Source organism: Lepidothrix coronata, unplaced genomic scaffold (assembly GCF_001604755.1).
Source record: "Lepidothrix coronata isolate B3197 unplaced genomic scaffold, Lepidothrix_coronata-1.0 Scaffold27, whole genome shotgun sequence".
Lineage (NCBI taxonomy): Eukaryota > Metazoa > Chordata > Aves > Passeriformes > Pipridae > Lepidothrix > Lepidothrix coronata.
In genome coordinates, this window is record NW_016690207.1 from 1975661 (window position 1) to 1994765 (window position 19105).

General features: G+C 46.0%; 1 protein-coding gene across 1 annotated transcript; it reads left to right on the plus strand.

Moving 5' to 3' along the window:
• The first annotated feature begins 729 nt into the window (after positions 1 to 729).
• BTG4 (BTG anti-proliferation factor 4) lies at positions 730 to 2679 on the plus strand. Its single transcript, XM_017809552.1, has 4 exons — positions 730 to 902; positions 1538 to 1675; positions 1850 to 2045; positions 2503 to 2679. Exons 1-4 carry the CDS (start codon positions 730 to 732, stop codon positions 2677 to 2679), a joined length of 684 nt encoding a protein of 227 aa, XP_017665041.1.
• The last annotated feature ends 16426 nt before the right edge of the window (positions 2680 to 19105 follow it).

Genomic DNA, 19105 nt, shown 5'->3' on the forward strand with positions numbered 1-19105 from the left:
TATGAGGCAGACTGAGGGACAAGCCAACTAAATATACTCTAAATAAACCCCCAAAAACAGGAGCTGGGTTTGGAATAAAGCCAAGCAGATTGAAATGTCTTTGAAAGCATTGTTAGTTAATCTCCTGCCACACACCTGAACCTCCTGCACACCTGAGGGTTGTTACATCCCAACTGCCTGTCCTATATAAAGCCTGAGCAAACGACCCCAGAGAAAGGGAGGATTTGGGGGTTGAGGGGCTTTTCCTTTCTGTGCAAGTGGTGTAGGTTTTTATAGTGTTTTATGTGTTTTCTTGGAGCCTCTTTGAAGCTGTTTATAGAGTGTATCCTGGGTTTTTGCCAGCTCTGCTCTGAAAAGGTGATGTTTTTGGTCTTCTTTGTAGTTGAGAGCTGTGTAATTAATTATAAGTTCTGCTGGTTGTTGCCTATATGTGATATATAATAAGTAGCACTCTATTTTAAACTCATATTTTATATAGGCTGTTAACTTGCTTCGTGCAAGTGCCTTCTAGTAATGCATTGAATTGGTTTCAATACCCAAAACTAAATTTATCCTTCGTTTGGCAGTCAGACTTATCTAGGCTCTATCTGCCCTGGCTTGTGCAGGTTTTGCAGCATCTATTCTTGGAACCTGATAGTACCTTAATGTTATTAAATTTCTTTAGTGTAGTGTCTCATCTGTACTGCTGACTGTCCAACAGCTGAAGCACCTCGTGTGCTGCAATTTAAGATGAAAGATGAAATTGCTGCCACGGTCTTCTTCATCACAAAGCTGGTGAAAAGGGAGGACAAGCTGAGCAAGCATAAAATAGAGAAATTTGCAGCCAGCCTGACTGCCATCCTGTTTGAGAAGTACAAGAACCACTGGTACGTGGACAACCCATCCCGAGGACAAGCCTTCAGGTGAGAGGACACTCAATGGAACAGGAGAGGGAATGGAGGCTTTGTGTGGTGTTCAAGAGGCCCTGAGTACCCTGGAGGCCTTAAATTGGAAATAAATGATACAAAACTGCAAGGGAACCACCTGGTTATTCCTTAAGCTCAAGGAAAAAGGAGTTATTAACTGGTGGCGATGCAACTGTTTTTCAGTGTGTGACTAGAGACTGAGGTGGAAGTCTCAGGACAATATGCACTAAGTGCCTTAAGCAGCCTCTGACTCCTTGGAAGCAGAACTCAAATGCTTTTTGACTTTTGGAATTGTTTCTAACTGCCTTTAATTCTCATAAACTACTGATGAAGTGAGTCAGTGCTTTATGGGCTTAAAACAAAGCCTTGTTCGAGTTTATAAATCAGCTCCTTAGGCTGAGCTGCTGGTTGGGGCTCTGAGGGAGAACCTGCATCACCAGGCTGAACGTGTTGGGAAAGCAAACAGTGATTTTGAGTGTGCTCCTGTAGCAGCAGGGCTCGCCAAGCTGCAGTGCAGCCTGAGATCCGTGTGTTGGGAAAGCCAGCAGTGATTTTGAGTGTGCTCCTGTAGCAGCAGGGCTCGCCAAGCTGCAGCGCAGTCTGAGATCCTCCTGCACTTTGCTCTTACCCAGGTGCATCAGGATAAACAACCACCAGGCCAGAGATCCCCTGCTGGAGCAAGCCTGTGTGGAGAGTGGTGTGGACTTCAACGAGCTCGGTTTGCCCAAGGAGATGACGGTGTGGGTTGACCCCTTCGAGGTGAGCTGCAGGTGAGTCAGAAGGGGTGGCTGATACACGTTGGGTGCTCTGGGCAAGGGTCATCAACTCCAGCCTGTTAAGAGCCTTGACATCTGAGGGCCTGCTCACCTGCTGGTGCCAGCTGGCCCCTTCAGAGCTGCCCCTGCTTGTGCAGAGCAGCATCACACACCTCCAGTCCCTTCCAGGTACGGGGAGAAGAACCAGCCCTTCACCATCGTGCGCTTCGACGGGAAGGAGAACCCCGAGCTGCCGCAGCTCATCAGCTATGCCGTGGAGAGGGCGGCCCTGGACTGTCACTCTGGCAGCTCCTCGGATGAGGAGAGCTTCCACAGGGAGCCCAGAGCCATCCCTACTGTCAGCAACCCCAACAGTGTGTACCAGGTGAGTGAGCACAGGGTGATGTTGCTGCTCTGGCTCAGGGAGGGCTCAGCCCGGAGAAAAGGAGGCTTGGGGGGACCTTTTTGCTCTCCAGACGAGGTTCTATGGAGGTAACAACCAACAGGGCAAGAAGAGACAGCCTTGAGTTGCTCCAGGGAAGGTTTAGGTTGGATATTGGGGAAGCCTCTTCCCCACAGCCTGCCCAGGGTGGAGGTGATGTTGTTGTGACTGGGAGGGATTTGACACGTGTAGATGTGGTGGGCTTGGAAGTACTGGGAGGATGGTTGGACTTTGATATCTCAGAGGCTTTTTCCCCACCTAAGTGATTCTGGGAATGGGACAGAGCTTTTTTGTAGGAGCTGGGAGCTGCTCCTTAGGCTTCCTCATGAGGGAATGCAACAGACTGTCCCCCCTCTTCCCCAAACACGCTTTTAACACGATCCTGTTTCTTGCTGTTCAGTTCAGTGACTACTACAAGGCTCCCACGCAGCCCTGGTCCCTGTATCTCCCCAGGAAGACCTACCTGGCTGATGGCTCCTACTATGGCCAGCACAGGGGTTACAAGGTCTACAGGCCCTCAGCTGCCTTCTCAGGGCCACGTGTGGACAGGTACCACTGGGTCAACACCAAGCGGTAGATCCGTGGCTGTGCCCGCTTTAGGCTGTTTTAGGAGCACTGACTGTGGAATGGGATGAAGGGCTGGCACTGCAAAACTTGGTCAAAACACAAAGCACTCGCTGTCTCTAATCCCTGCCTCTCTTGCTCTGTGTGTCTGAAGCTGTTTGTTCTTTTTTTCTGGGGTTTTATCTGAGGTTTTTAAATGTTTATATTAATGCTAACGTAAGACTGAAAAATTGATGTGAGACTCCTTTTGTGAGTTGAAAAGGAAATGCAAATATCAATAAATAATTTTATGGTTTTTTTTATAAAAGCCATCTGATCTGCTACTGGTGCCCTGAAGGGAGTTTAAAACCTTTTTGGTGGAAACACAAGCAAGTCAAGGAAGAAAAAAAAAAAAAACCCATGCCCCTAAGTTGCTTTGAAGGACAGTTTGCTTCCTTCTGGCAGGGGCAGCAAGGACAGCTGGGTTGTGAGCAGAGATCTAAATATCACCAGCAGAAATGTTGAGGGTGTCTAGTGGCCCATGAAATTATTTGAATTGCCCTGTGCTGGTGGGGGAAGGAAGGATCTCGAGTGACTCTGCTCTTCCCTCACTTGCTTTTCACCTGCACCAGAGGCTGTGGTGATGCTTCACTGATCAGCAAATACTGAATGTTTCATGTGTTTCAGGGTTTGACTCTTGACTTTGGGAGGAGGAGAGACTGTCTCCCCAAGCCTAAGAGCAGAGCTGGGCTTGGACAGTGCAGGACCTGCCTTCCTGTATGGAAGAGAGCTGAAATATGGTGACTCCAGGACAAGTAAAGGTTGTCTGGGCTGGGCAAGTTGTTTTCAGTGGTGGAAAATAATATTTCTTGCTCTTGGTGTGTAATTGTGTAGATACAGTCACTTGGGGTAATTATATCTATAGCTTTTGCTGTGTCATGAAGTCATAAAAATATAACTGTTCAGCTGAACTTCACAACATGTTGTAGATTGATACACTAGTTTAAAAAATAATGCATTTGACACTGAGCAGAACTGAGTGATTCTGTATTTTGCTTCTATTCCTGGAAACTCTGAGTCTGAGCTTTTGCAGCAATATTTCTTTTTGCTGCTTGGCCGTGGCCAGAAATGTCAGTGGTGGGGGCCAAAGTCTTGTCACTCAAACCACTGCACTGCTTCCACTCCTGATTTAATGAGCCTTTAGCATGGAGAGGAAAAATACACCACAGATAAAACAAAAAGAGAGGGTTTACTTAGGCTTAAACCTGATAACCAAAGCAGAGACCCAAGGTAGAACAAAACCACCAAGTCTTTGAGTGCCACTACAACTTTCTGCCCAGGGCTATTTCCTCCTCTAATGCACTGATTTGTTTTACCAGACAGTCCTTCTCCAAAGTAGTGATTTCAAGGTAGTAACAAAGCAGGTCTTCGTTGCCTTTGCTGCTTAAAAACTGGTGTTCATCCTCTATGATCTGCACCAGCTCCTCAGTTAACACATCCACTTTATCCTCAAGTTCTGAAGGGGACAAGGAAGTGCAGGTTTCCTCTTCAAAGCTAAAAAAAAAACATAGAAGTGTTTAAAATGAGAGGGGAGAAATGCCAGTTGTGGAATCTTAATCACAGGCTCTTCACGGGAGCAAAACAGAAAAGCAAATTTCACTGTACAAGGTGGCAAAATAATAAATAGTAAATATAAATAGTAAATAACAGCTCCTGGCAAATTATTCTTACCATGCCCTCCATTCCAAGCTGTCCTTTCCATGAGGGAAATGCTCTTTTTTCTCCACAAGCCACTTATCAGGGAGTGGTTCCTCAGATTTCATGCGGAGCAGGAGGTTGCTCCTCACGTGCTGTGGGATGAGCACAGAAGTGGAGAAAGCAGTTAATTGCTAACTTTAATTTTTATAGACTCCTTAAATGTGTTTTACATGGTGATGCTTTTTATGCTGACTTAATGATTTGCCTGAAGGTAAATAATTTATTGTAACCCCCCCCTGCTTAAGCAGAGTCATCTAAAGGCTGTGTCCTGAGGGGGTTTGGGTGTCTCCAAGGAGGGAGGATCCACAACCTCTCTACACAACCCCTTCCAGTGCTTAAAAAAGTGTGTTCAGAGTGAATGTCCTCTATTCCAGTCTATTAACTGCAGGCACATGGGCATAGGCATCTATAAATAAGTTAAATTGTCATTTTTGTTGCAAAGCAAGAAAATATTGGTGCTGAGCTTTCTTGTTACCTTCTCAAAGCCTTCCATGTCCATGGGCCTTTTCACTTTGACTTCATAAAGCTGGGAGATGAGGCTTGCTTCCTCCTTGGAGAAGGGTTCCTCCTTCAGCAACACCTGGCTTATCCCCTGGGATTTACTGCCCTGGGGAGCTGCTGAGAGCTGGAGTCTGAGGGAGAACATCTCACTGAGACAGGCCTTCAGTGCCTGGAGAGGGAAAAAAATAAACCCAAACATGGCTTTTTTTGAAAGGCTTTGAGAACCTGCTGTGTCACATCAAGGTGTTGGGGAAGGATCCCCCCATTCCTTTTTCCTTTCCCAATGAATTTGGTGTAACTGTGTCGTAGGCAGGGCTGTGATCACGAGAATTCTCTGTTGGGTTCTCCCAGGTGATGGTTAGAAGGCAGTCGTGTGGGTTTTATCTCCTCAGCTGTCAGTGGAACAAAGCTGTTGGTGTTGTTTGTGTGCAGGCAGGGTATTAATGCATGATTTGGTGCATTTTTCTGCTTTCTCACTGGCTTCACCTAAGGCAAAACAGTTCTTCAAACGTTGCATAAGAATCTTGCTGTGAACAGCCCCTGCGTAGCTGTAGTGGCAGTTCAGGTAATTGTTAACTGGTTATAAAAACCTTATTTCATCTCCCCTTTTGTCGCTGAAGTTGCACAAAGCATTAAGCCCTCACTTTTAGAGTGATTTTATTTTTTTTATTAACAAACACGAGGATAATGGAGTTGCACTTGGAACACACCTGATAAAAAAGCCCCAGGAAGAGGGGGTTGGTGTCGTGGTGGAGCTCAGCAGCAGAGACATGAGCCAAGCAGTGCACCAGGAGGAGCAGGAAACCTCCCACAGAGCTCAGGCAATCCCTCAGGACGAAGAGTTTGTTCTTGGAATTCTGAGGGGAAAAAAAATGAATATCCAGAGCTGAGACAGAAGCACAGCAGGAACTGGCTCTGCTGATGCAGCTCTTCCAGTGCTTTGCCTCGATTTTAGGTAAGTCCAAGGATTCAAATCAGTACAGGGGAATATCCATATGCACAGGGCAGTCCTGAGACTTCATTTAATGATCTCTGATGTGAATCTAAAGCATTTGTGCATTCTCTGCCCTGGGCAGGTTTATATATCATGAACCTGAGAAAGCTCCTCTCTGCACACCTCATTTATAGGAAGAAATAATACTAAATAGTCACATTCTGTAATCTAATTATAGTGAGTAAAATGCTGACACACTGACTCCTGTCAAGCTGACCTAGAGAGAATTTGGTCAAAATGAAAGTGGTAAAACTTGGACAGGAGAAACTGGATAATTAGAGCTGATTTAACAAATGTGCTTTGGGTATGACCCTCACATTAAATATATATTTGAACTCAGCATCCTACAGTGCTGGTAGTTTGTGTTCAGATATATCTGGAGCTTATTAACACTTGAGGATTTCTTATATCAATGTTTTTCCTAGAGAGCATCGAGCATGCTGTGACTGGGAAGGTAGGAATTACTTTTGCATTTTACTTCCCAGCCCCAGAACTTAATGGATACAGAGGCATTGCCAAGGCTGACTAGGTGTGGGGTGGGCAAACCTGGTAGAAGAAAGAGCCCCTGAAGGCATTGCCTGTGGCATCACTGGGGGGGAGGCTGGGGGCCACACACAGCCTGATTTCTGGGGCCTGCAAAGAGAAGGAGAGACGGTTCTGTAAGAGCTGAGAGCACACCAGGGCTGCAGGGGGAGAGGGATTAATGGGCTCCAAGTTCATTGAAATGTCAGCCTTGATTTGCAGTGGGTTCCCAGAGCCAAACCAACCCCACGTGGAAATGGAGGCTGTTTAAAAAAAAAAAACCCTCAGGATTTCCTCTTGCCAGTTTTTTAATTAAGTAAATGGAAGTGTGCTCCAGTCCTGGAGCTCTGGCTGTGGTCACTGCAACTTTATTATTTGTTTGAGACTCTTCTGAAAGACCCTGGAGAGTTTACCCAGAACAAAGCCATGGTGTGCTAAGAACTGTGCAGAGAAAATGGGAGAATTATTGTTCCAAGATATAAAGGGAAGATGTTTTATCACAGTGTTATGCAATATGCAGGGATTAATTCTTCATTACCTGAGTGATGTGCTTAAGAAAGGTGCCACAACAAATATAAAAACTGACTAGATCTTTTGGGGAAGAGATTTGACTTCAGATCTCTACACCATTGTGGAGAAAACAGGACTGGAATTTAATTCCTGATATTGGCTCAATGGTCACTCTCTAATTGATTTTATAACTGGTATAATTGATTTTATAACTGAGGAGTTTCTTTTATAACTGCTGTTGATTATTAAATATCAGTGTCTAAAAATATCAAGGTTTTAAACACTTACATTAATGTGAAGTCTGAGAAACTGTAGGATGGAGATGCCATACTGATAAATGACAAACTCTCTGGCAGAAAGGGCTGCGGGATCAACTGCTGCTGGTTCCTCTCCCTGAGTCCACGAGGCATCCTCTGTACCCTGAGCCCAACTTGCTGCTGCTGCAAGAAAAGTAGCATTTCACCAGATTAATTGGACAAAAAAAAAAAGTGAAAATAGAACCCAAGCTGTAACACTGCAATGCAAGTGTAGAATATACTGCATTTCTCATCTGATGCTCAGTGTATGTGAGGCCCTGCTGGTGCACTGTGAATTATCATAAGGGTCGTGAAGTGCCTTGATACCCTTAGGAAATGTCTAAAACTTGACTTTTAGTGGAGAAATTTCTGATAGCTAAGGCCCAGGAAAGGGACATGAAGTCTGTGTGTCTCAGAGCTGCTCAGCAGCACAGTCAGGGCTGGCTCTGTGTGTTCAGCCCTTTCTGAAGGAGCAGGTCCAGGGAAGAGCAACGAGGCTGGGGAAGGGACTGGAGCACAAGTGCTGTGAGGAGAGGCTGAGGGAGCTGGGGCTGTTCAGCCTGGAGAAGAGGAGGCTCAGGGGAGACCTCCTCACTCTCTGCAACTCCCTGACAGGAGGGGGGAGCCAGGGGGGTTTTGGTCTCTTTTCCCAGGCAACCATCAGCAAGACAAGAGGGCTGGGTCTTCAGCTGTGCCAGGGGAGGTTTAGGTTGGATATTAGGAAGAATTTCTTTGCAGAGGGTGCTCAGCCATTGGAATGGGCTGCCCAGGGAAGTGGTGTGGATTCTCCATCCCTGGAGATTTTTAAGACAAGACTGGATGTGGCATCAGTGCCATGGGCTGGGAACCACGGCGGGGTTGGATCAAGGGTTGTTGGACTTGATCTCAGAGGTCCCTTCCAACCCAGCTGATCCTGTGATTCTATAATTCTATGATTCTCCCTCACCAGGAGAGCTCGGGAGGGAACCCAGGTTTCTGTGCAGCAAAATCTGGCCACAATAAACAGCTCTTTGAAGGATGACACATGAAATCTTCACCTCACCCCCCAATTCTGGCTATTCCAGGAGGAAGAGCAGGGGTGGGATTTACCTGGGGCCAGCCCTTGGCTCTGCCCCAGCCCAGCTGCCACCGCGTGACTCCGGAGCTCCTCGTTCACGTCCCTCAGCAGATCGAGGAGAAAAGAGGTTTTTACACACTTGGTTTCGTCACCACCTGTGTAAACAAACAAATAAATGTTGCTTTCCTAAACAATCCATCTCTCACCCACGTCTGAGCAAACATTTCACACACTGGAGTTATACAGACGAGGTCACACAGGTGACTAATTTTGCTGTTTGGGGTGTGATGTTAAAGTCTGGACAAACGTGTGAGTATCTTTCTCTCCAAAAATTATCCAATTCACTAGTTTTTCTCCTTTTTTCACGTATCTTAAATGTCGTGGGGAAGTCTGTTTAATGGGGAAGAACATTGTTCTATTTCAGTAAAAAAAAAAAAAACCCTAACAAACAGCCCCCAGTCCAAACACTTCTCCTTCCTGTAGTTCTTGTTTAAGCTGCTTACCAGAACACTCCTCTCCATTTTTCTTAAAGTTGTCTTTGCCACAAGATTTATTGATAAGAAAAAAGAATTTCTGTTTGCCCTGAATTCTGTGAACAGTGGCTTTCTTTTAAATTGTCAAATTCCATATCTCGTGAGAATTGGTAGGATTTTTTTTTTTTTCAGCTAATTACAGCAACATTTACCTGTTTAAATGCTCTAAACCCGGCTTTAGGTTTATTGTAAGGACTATATCATTGCTAAATCACATCTGTGGGCAAGTTACTCATGCAGGTCTCACACGAGGCTCTTGTATTTTGTTGTTAAGCAGGTGGAAAAGGAGGCAATTGGCAGGGAAAAAGCCAAAAGCCAACCAAATGACTCAAGTTTTTACCACCCAGAGGAGCTGTTGTGAACTGTGGATTCAGCAGAATGATTCTGGATGCCATCACATGCTCTGCCTGCTTCAGCACCTTGATATCTGTGAGGGAAGAATACACCAGGTAACAACCACAAATAATTCCAGAGGGGTTTGTGTCCTTCCCTCTCATTCCATCAGCTAATTTTGACTTTCCTATATAGTATTTGGGCCTAAGACATCATTTTAAAAATCAACTGATAGGATTAAAAGTTATATTTTTAACTAATTGCCTAATTCTGTAAGAAGTTTAAAGCTGTAGAAGTGGTTTGGAATCTCTCTAAAGGGCTTGATAGGGAAACACTTGTCTGGTATTGTGATAATTGGGTGACTTTTGCACTGTTTGCTTTTTCCTCTTAATTAAGCTAATGAGTAAACAAACAGCTGTTTGCTTCATAGAGAAGATGCTGGAAAAGACTCTGAAACATTAAGATCACGTGTGAGAGTTCACCTGAATCCTAATGAAACATTTTCAGTCCAAAGAACAGGAAATTCTGCTACTTATCAAGGAGCTGCTGATATTTTGAGGAAACCCCTAAAGCCCTGCTGACCTCAGGATGAAAAAAGCCCAGCTCTGCAGATGCATAAACATCACCTAGGTCAGACATTTTATTTCTGTCCCAGCACCCACGTCCGGTTTTAAATCAGAATTTTGATGATAACCTCCCCATTTTAGGAGTTCCACCCACTTCTTCCCTGATCATTCCTTTCCCAAAGCATTAATGCCCTCCAGGTGATGTATTAGCAGCCAAAAAATATCCCAGATGACTTGGGATTCCTGTGGCAGCCCAGACTTACTCTTAGCCAAGAAGCAGAGGAGCTGTTCCTCTGCCTTTTGGTGGGTCCCTGGAGCCCTGAGGGGCTGGGGGGTGGAGGATGCAGAACTGCTGCTCTGCTGCGTGTTTTCTTTTCTATCTCCTCCTGATCTCATCCTCAGCTCCTGCAGATCTGGGTGAAAATCCTTCCCTGAGAAAGCTTTTCCTTCCCTGTGTTCTCCCCTCGAGTCCTAGGAGGAAAAGTGAGGAGCTGTCAGAGGCAGTGCCTGTAAAATGCTGCTGACTTTCTCACCCTCTGTGATGATGAGCAGCAGTCCTCGTGATTTTTGAGGCTGAAGATCAGAAAATAGCAAAAAATCCCCCCCAAAAGCTGGAGAGAGGGTGTGTGGTCTCACAGTACCCCGTCCTGCTGCAGCCCTGAGAGCTCCCTCCTCCTCCTCCTCCTCCTCTGCTCTCCAGGGAGCAGCTGATCCTGCAGCTTTGCTCCTTCAGCTGGTGTTGCCCAGATGGGAGATCCTTTGAGGTCCAGATGCTCCCCTTGGAAAGCCTGCCACGGGTCTTTGCTTTCTTCTGGGGTTTCTTCTCTTTTCAAGGTGGTGATTTTGATCTGCAAAGCAGAAAATTCCATTAAACTCTTTTTCTTTGTTCCCCCTGTACTTTCGTGCATAACCCGCTTTTGGAAGCTGTTCTTCTCCCATCCCTTCAGCTCTTACATTCCTAATCTCTCCTTTCAACCCTTTTCTTCCTATGTTTGTTGTGAATTTGATAGCACAGGACAGCTGCAGCCATGGCCTCATTAGCATCAGACCATTAATCTTATGTCCTGTGCATATGATGAGTGTTCAATTAGGAAACGTTTGGGATTTGCTCTTTTCTGACCTGCAGTGGATCAAAACTGCTTGAAATACTCTTCTTGGTTCCTCTGGTTTTCAGGGAGGCTTTCAGCTGTCCCTCCAGCCTTCTCATTTTCTGTTCTCTGAATTTTCTCACTTCACTGGTTATGAGATTTGCTTCCTCCACGAACTAGAGATGAAAAAAAAAGGAAAGAAAGATCCAAACCCAAGATCCTGGTTTTGTTCAAGAAACTCTGATGCTTGAAGAACAAAGTCCTTTGCACAGTAACAACAGCAATGCAAACTATTCATGATTTTCTGAATAAAGCTGCAAGGTAATATATTGACTAATAACATATTTAGTTTTACTTTCTCCTGAACTTTAGTTTTACCTTCTCAGAGCCTTTTAGGCTGCTGACTATTTCCTTGAAGTGTCTCTCTCTCAGCTGTAATAATCTCACAGTTTGTATAAATTCCAGCACTAAAAGTACATGCTCTGAGTTGTCCTTCAGGAGATGCAGAACGTCCCTGGTGTCACCATCAACTGATAAGTCCTGGAAGAGAAAATGCTCCTGTGAACTGGAGCACGAAATGTGTGAACCTCCTTTGGTTGTTTTACTTTCTGCACAACACATTGAGGACAGAGGTTTTGGAAATGCCATCAAAGACAGTGGAAATTTGGTAAAAAACATGTCAGTCCTATACAGCCTTTAATTTTCCTGCTTATAAACACCCAAATCACAAACTCACAACCACTGAAAATTAATTTAAGGCTCACAAAGGAGCCTTGAGTAAATCCATGTTAAAATGGATCTGAAGTGTCTGATTTTTTTGTAGCAAATCCCAGCATAGTTTCAATTATTTTTTGGCATTAAAAAAATAATACAATACACTGTAATCTGGAGTTAACTCTCCTATTTATCTAAACAGACACAATTCCTGAAAATCTTTAAATGTGGGTTTTGTAACAACACGCTGGAGGAGCTGCAGGTTCTAAACCAAACCAGCAAGAGAACTTTACTTCTCCCATGAGGTGTTCCAGGCCTGTGCCCTCCTTTTGGCACCTCAAGGCCACCTTCTTGAGCCTGGAGGAATCTTGGAGCAAAGTGACTGTTTCCCTCAGGTGTCTCTGAGACAGGATGGAATAAGCCACGAGATTCCCAAACTTCCCTCCTTCCGTCTCCTGGATAATTTTTGTTTCTCTGGCTTTTATCTGGGAGAGAAAAAAAACGATGTGACAAAGTCTTAGAGGCTCGAGGAAGCATGGGAATGTTCCAGTTACGGAATCAGAACCACAGGATCCACCACAGGGTTGGAAAAGACCTCTGGGATCGAGTCCAGCCTCGTCACTGCAGGTTGGAAAACAGGGATCCAGGGGGGTGGGAAATGAAGCACCCTAAAAACAATCCAATTTCCAAGGGGGCTCTTAAAATTTTCCTTTGACAGTTAGAGAAGCATTTGGTCAGTGGGTCTCCCCAAACATTGTTAATAAAATATTCAAAAAGAAGCAAATGGGTTAATATGCTTCTTTTAGCTTCCCTAAAGTGACTCCTTAAAGCTTAATTCTCTCTGAGGGCTTGAGGTCGAGGTCACACCTTGATATCTTTTGAGTTCAATATATAGTCTGAGTACAGCACAACTACAGCACTATTTTCAGGGCAAAGAGCAGAGAACAGACCTGTGCTGAGGCTGCAACCTTCATAGAATTAAGGTGGGCTCTGCCCCTTCCAGGGTTGTGATAGCTGACTCAAGGGTTTTTTTCTGGGGAAGAAGAATAATTACTTATTTATCAGCAGTGAAATGAAGCAGCATGCTCCTAGTGAAGCACCTGAAACGTGGCTAAAATCACAGTGCCAGAGGTTTTCCTGCTGTCCCTGCGTGGCTGTGAGTAAATGACAACACAAATGTCTCAGCTGCTCTACCTTCTCCTCTGTCTGTGCTTGAAGTTCCAGCCTAAACTGTGCCTGCATCTTCCTCAGCTCAGCCTCTGCCTCCGTGTTCAACCCTTTCAGCAGATCCCCCTCCCGGTGGTGCTCCTGGAGAAAAGCCACAGCTCTGGCCACTTGCTGTCCCTCTCTGCTCTGAGCAACCTCCCGGGCTGCTTCTTCCCCGGGCTTTTTGTGCTCCAGACTGCTCAGGATGCTCCTCACGCCTTCTGGGCAGCTCAGGGGCTGAAGCAGGTAAGCAAAGGGAGATAAGAAAATTTTTTTTAATAGAAATTCACTTTTTCTTTTCTTTTTTTTTTTTTTTTTTTTTTTATATTTTCCAGCATTGAGCGTAATCACAGGGCTTTGAACAGTGGGGTTTGTGCCAGGCTGACCCATGGGGGAGGTTTCTGTGCCTGCACACCTGTAGGTTTTCAGCCAGGATGGGCAATTTTGCCCTCAAAATGTTATGAATTCCCTTGAGGCATGAAAACCGTGCAGTGCCTCTACCTGGAGGTTGCAGTAGAGGTCCAGGACCCTGTAGAGACACACTTGTCTCAGAGCTTCCAGCTTCACTATCTTCACTGCTGAAACCTGGAGCATTTGAGTGACAGGGTCTGGGGAATGCTGGACTTCCCTGGAGTGTTGTTTCTGTCGAGCAAAAGAAAATAAAGGGTGGGAGGGTTTCTAGAGCACTGCAAATATATTCGATGTATTCATTACTAATGAGTGGGGGCACCAGAAGTAGAGAATTTTTCCAGGGAGACCTGGATCATTTAGGACTCTGGGACGTTTCAGGGGCTCTGATAACACCCCTGCAGTGTGTCTGTGCCCCCAGGGAAGGTGAAGTCCATCCTTGCCCAGCAGGGAGGTGACAATGACATAAAAAAACCCCACCTTAAACTCACCTGCTGCTCAGAGAACTCCCAGTGTGGGGTTTGTGAGCCAAGAAGACAAAGTGCCAACTGCTGTGGGATTTCTTGCAGGATGTGCAGGGGCTGTTTGGGCACTGTCAGCTCTGGGCTGAGGCCCAGATGTTTGATTTCCTGCAGTTGTCTCTCACACAGTGCTTGCCCAGCATGGTGGTGCTGTTCTGACAGGGCTTTCAGGAGTGAATCCTTTGAGGCAGTGGCTTCTGTTCCTTTCCTGCTCTTCAGGCCCTGAAAATATTATAGACATCCCAACTTGAAACTTCTTTGTGATCAGGAGCACCAAAAGAATTGAGTCCCACTGAGCCCAAGATGCAAAAAACAGATCCAGAAACCAGATGTCTCACTTAAGCACCATGAAAAGCCTGATTTATTGTGAGATTAAGTACCCAAGAATTACTGAAAATGAGACCACTGCCCCTTCTCCTTTAACTTGAGAGGGGGATACTAATTTAGGTTCTGTTTGGCTTTGCAATAGCTGGGAGATTTCTTTCTTCTCAAACTATTTTGTTTAATTTCCTTTTCTGAAGCCACGTGGGAAAATGGAAAGGAATTAAAATAGTGGAAAGGAATTCAAATAGTGGAAAACTTCTCCTGTGTATCAGGTGAGAACTCTGAGATGACACAATGCCAACCTTACCCAACTTCCTTTGTGGTGTTCCTTCTCCTCAGCCTTGGATTCACAAAAGGAACCGAGAGTGTTCATTTCTTCTGCCAGCAGGGACAGCTCCAGATGTGCCAGTTCACAGGCGTGCTTCTCCAAGAGAAACCTGCAGCCAGAGAGGCAGGAGACAGGCTGAAAACACATCCCTGGTTTTCTGTGGTCATCACTTGGCTCATCCATAAACCTGGAGAACAGGAGCCTTCTGTTGAGCCACACCCAACCCCCAAATCTGAGCCTGGTGGGGAGAGAAACCTCCCAAACTTGTAAATGACGTATTTTTTGTAACTAAAAAGGCAGAGGCAATTAAGGCAGAGCAAGGATTTCTTTACCTTGCCAGGACTTCTTGTTGCATGTGGCTGATCCTTTCTGAGGGTGACGTGGGCAGAACAGGGGATATTGTGGAAGCTGAAGTGCTCTCCTGGCTTGCTTCAGCTCTTAATGCCTCTGTGGGAGCAGCAGATGCTTTTAAAGTGCTCCTCGATGAGTAGCCTGGAGAAGAAACATGGGAACATGTATTTGCTGCAAGATATTAATTGTTTTGCAGAAGATAGATTAATTTTGGTGAGGCCTGGCAAGAGAAAACTTGAGCCTAACAAGCGATTTCAGGGCTCATCCCACCCTGTGGCAAGTTTACACAAATCATAAAGGCTTTGCTCATTGAGTCCAAGGAGATCTTTAACTCTTACAAAATAGAACCAAAGTCTGATTTTTCAACTGTCAGAAGGAGAATCTCTTTCTAGAATGGAAGTTGAAAGGTTCCAACCTGTTTTTCAAGGCCAGGCTAAAATAAGGTAACGCTCTTACCTGGTGTCTCAGGTGATAAACTGCTTTTGCTGTTTTCCTCCAGCTTCTGAACCAGGGACTTGAGCAGAGGGATCAGGTTTTGTTGGATTGCCTGGTGTGTGCCACGTGAGACCCCACTGATGCCATAAAATCTGGTTGTCTGATAGTTTTCAAAGCAGAATCGAGAGCCTGAGAAAAGCACCTGAAAAACAGCACAAAGCAGAGAGAGGCCATTTCGTGCCTGCCAAGAACATCATTTGGAAAAAGCTTCTTGAAAACCTGATATTGCCAGTTCACACTGTTCAGTGACTCCGTGGGATGTTACAGCCCTTTGCCTCAGGAAAAGCCTTTTCCATTTGTTGTCCCACAGCCCCCAACTCTCAGATTTTTATTTTTTTTTCCACATCCTTCAAGCTGACAGAGAAGCTGTAAGGTGTGATTTTTTTTAACTGCATGACTTGCATTTGGTGTCCTTCCCGTGCCAGTTTGCTGTTGTTTTGCAGGGCTCTGATCCCTGGCTGGGGTGTTCTTGGATGATGTTCTCAGAGCGTGGCAGCTGCCTGTGCTTTTGTTAGACAAGCACCACAATTGCTTTTATTTGCAGTACCTTTGCCTGCTGTGCTTGGATGATTGACAAGTCCCTCAAATATTCCAGTCTGGTGTGTGCAGTCTCCACATTGGCTTGTTGTTTCAGGATCCATTCCTGAGACTCAGAGGCGAGGGCAAGCATGAGCTGGAAGAAATAATACAAAATATAACTGCAAATCCTGGCTTTCATTGCCTTTGTCACACATAATCAGGCCAGTCACCATCTGGAAAGCTGCTGTGACAGCTCTGGAGCACTTCTGGCCATGTAGCTCTCAAAGAACAGCCACAGAAGCTGCAGATGATGCAAAGAAGAGCTAAGATAAAAGCTTCCTGGCAATATGTTTTGATGAAGTCTGTTTGCCACCCCATCAGCCAGTAGAAGGCACTGGTTTTACTTCAGCAGGTCTTGCTGGGGTAGAAGCAGGTGCCTGCTCTGTAGGACCAGGTAATGCTTGCCTGGAGAAGCACTGGGGATGTTCCTGGAAGTGGGAATACCTCAGTACAGGGGGCTCAGAGCTTTCATCCTGCAGTGTCTTTGAGCACAGGATGTTCTGTGATGGGGCCCAGGCTCAGCCCAGCAGTGACCTCACCTTTCTGACCCTCAGCTCTGGGGCTGCCTCAGCCCCTGGGATGTGGCTCCTGCTCCTCTCTCCCTCTCTCAGCTGCAGGAATATCCGCTCTTCTTCCAGTTGCATCTTTTCCATGAGCTCCACCAGCTTCTCCAGTGCCTTCCTGATCTCCAGCAGGACCTGCATTTCCCGTTCTTTCTCCTCTCTGTCAGCTGTAAGAAGCCAATATTAGCAGAAGCACCCACCTGAGAATCCACTGGGAATTCCCAGGGCAAACCTCCAGTCGTTTTCCCTCTGTGTGATTCACACCTCTACACTCTTCATCTTTTTATAACAGCCCCATTTTCAGATCCTACCTCTGGACTACCTTGCTTCAGGAGGACACAAGTAATTCCTGAGGCTCAGGGTAACCTGTCAGAGGGATCACCCAGCAGAGAAAGCAGTAGGGCTGTAACTGCCCTTTTGTACCTTTGAACAGCACAGACAGTTCAGTGGCCACCTGGCTACCAAAATATTTGGAGGTTCGTCTCTCAGCTTCCTGCAGAGAGGAGACTTTCAGAAAATGGCACAGTTCCTCAATGTCTCCCAGTTTTTCCTTGAGCTGTGTCTGTAAGAAATGGAAGAGGAGAGGGAGCTTTAGGTGGTGTTGCCAGCTCAGGAGATCAGGAATTGGTGGGAGGCACTTTGCAGAGAGAGCAAGAGCTTGGCTGACTGGGTTAATGCTTTTTTGTAGCCTTGTAATTATTCTGATTGTGTAGGAACTGGTGCCAGTCCCCTGTCTCTGCTGGATTTCACCTGCTGGTTATTCCATGGGGACACCTGCCAGCATTCCTCACACTGGGAATGGCCACACTGAGGCAGCAAAGGCTCCATTTACCTTTTGGGAATAGCTTGGATTCAGAACCATCCCATCAGTGATATCTGAATTTTTTTAAAGAACTTTCCTGGAGCCAGCTCCAAAAAAACCCCACCATACCTGTTGTGCCTTCCCCTCTTTTACAGCATCAAGGACATCAAGAAATAGAGAGTTCAGCTTTTTAAGGAGCCCTTCTTCCTTTTTCCTCCTGCAGTGCCAGTATAAATGCCTTGACTTTATTTCCTTTTCTAGAAAGTCCAGCTGTAAAGCAATGAGAGACACAACAGTTCAGCTCTGCAGGAAGCTGAAGAAGGATTATAAATGTGATTAAAGCCAGTGATGACAGCTCCTCTCAATGCCTTTCACAGCATATATCCAACTTTGTTGCCACAGGGGGTGAGTGTTTGCAGTCCTAAGTCTGTGCATGTTATAATTCATGTCCAAATCAGTGTCCCAATATCTTGGGGTAGGGGAAAGATATCAAATAGATTTAAAAGATCTAGAAGGTACAAAGACCAGCAGAAAAAGATAGAAATAGAAGAAAAAAAAAAAGGCAGATAATGAAAAGAGAAGTATAATGACATATTTCTGTCATCTTGTACTATAAGCAAATGCTACTTGTGGGGCAGAGAAATAAGAGAAATTTCCACCCTGTAGTAGAAAAGCCCCAACAAAGAATTTCCCCCAGATAAACCTGCAAGTAAAGAGAGTTTGGAGCTTTGTTTACCAGATCTGGATCTGTGGCTCTCCTGGGTAAAGCTCCAAGGGACTGAACAGCAGGAATCACGTTGTGTGTCCAGGGGTTTCTTTGGGCACCTATAACAGGCCCAATTTCACCTGTAATTGGATTTATGGCCCTGGCACCAATAGTGATGGGGACGAGGCCTGTGGATAAAAAAACCCTAAGTGTAATATTTAGAATTTTAGACCACAAATGCCACATTTTCCATTCAGAGTCAAGGTAGAAACTGCTCTGTTTTGGTAGGGTGATTTATTGTGTCTTTGTTATTTGTTGTTTATATCATCCAACTCAATTTCCTTCTCTACCTTTTCCATTTGTGTCTTCCATGGTTCCTGCAAGTGGGGAGGGCTGCCCAGTATTCCAGTCACAGTCTATTCCCAGGATTGGCACCATCAGACTGGATCCACTGGGATCTGGGATTTCCATTCCAAACACTGCAGGGATCCACATCTCTGTGCCAGGGTATCTGATCATACCTGGTTTGTTCAAAAGAGACGAAAAACGTAAAACACTGAACAGGTTTGTGATGGAAAGAACTGTTTTCCCTTCCAGGGGGCTGCAGTGCTGTTATTCCTGCTGCAGCTTCCAGTTAATACCTGGCTGGGGCCATCACCAGCAAAGCTATTTTGACAAAAAGCTCCCTGGAATTTTGAGGTGCTGATGCTTTGGCCAAAGCCCGTGATGGGATCACAGAACGTGCTGAGCAGGAAAGGACCCACGAGGATCATCAAATCCAAACCTCAGCCCCACAGGGGATCCCTCCCCAGGAGTCACAGTGGTTTCACTGCTGTCACCTGTGGTGGGATGGCATGGGAACGGGCTGCTTGCTTTGTACCTACCCAGTTTTCCCCCGTTGCTCCTGATCCTGGCAGCCACCTCCTGCTTTTCCCCCAGGCTCTGCAGGCGGTGCAGCGCGTGGTGGCACTTGGCGGCCAAGGACTCCTCCAGCTCCTCTGCTGCAGCCTTCAGTGCTGCTAATCTGCTTGCTGCCAGGCAGGAACCTTCCAGAAACGAGGCCTTGAAGCGCTTTAGGGCGTCCAGCACTCGGGTTTGTGCCAGCAGCCAGTCGTTCTCCAGCACAGCCTGGTACCCTCCGCCGTGGGGCACGACCCGGCCTTGCTGCAGGTGAACCCCCTGCACCCGGCAGAGCTTCCCACTCAGAGGCTCAGTGAAGGAATCTCCCAGGAGCATCGGGTGTCCAGAAGGGCCCACCAGCCCACCAAGAGGTAAAACTCCTCCTGCAGTCAAGGAACGGGAGAA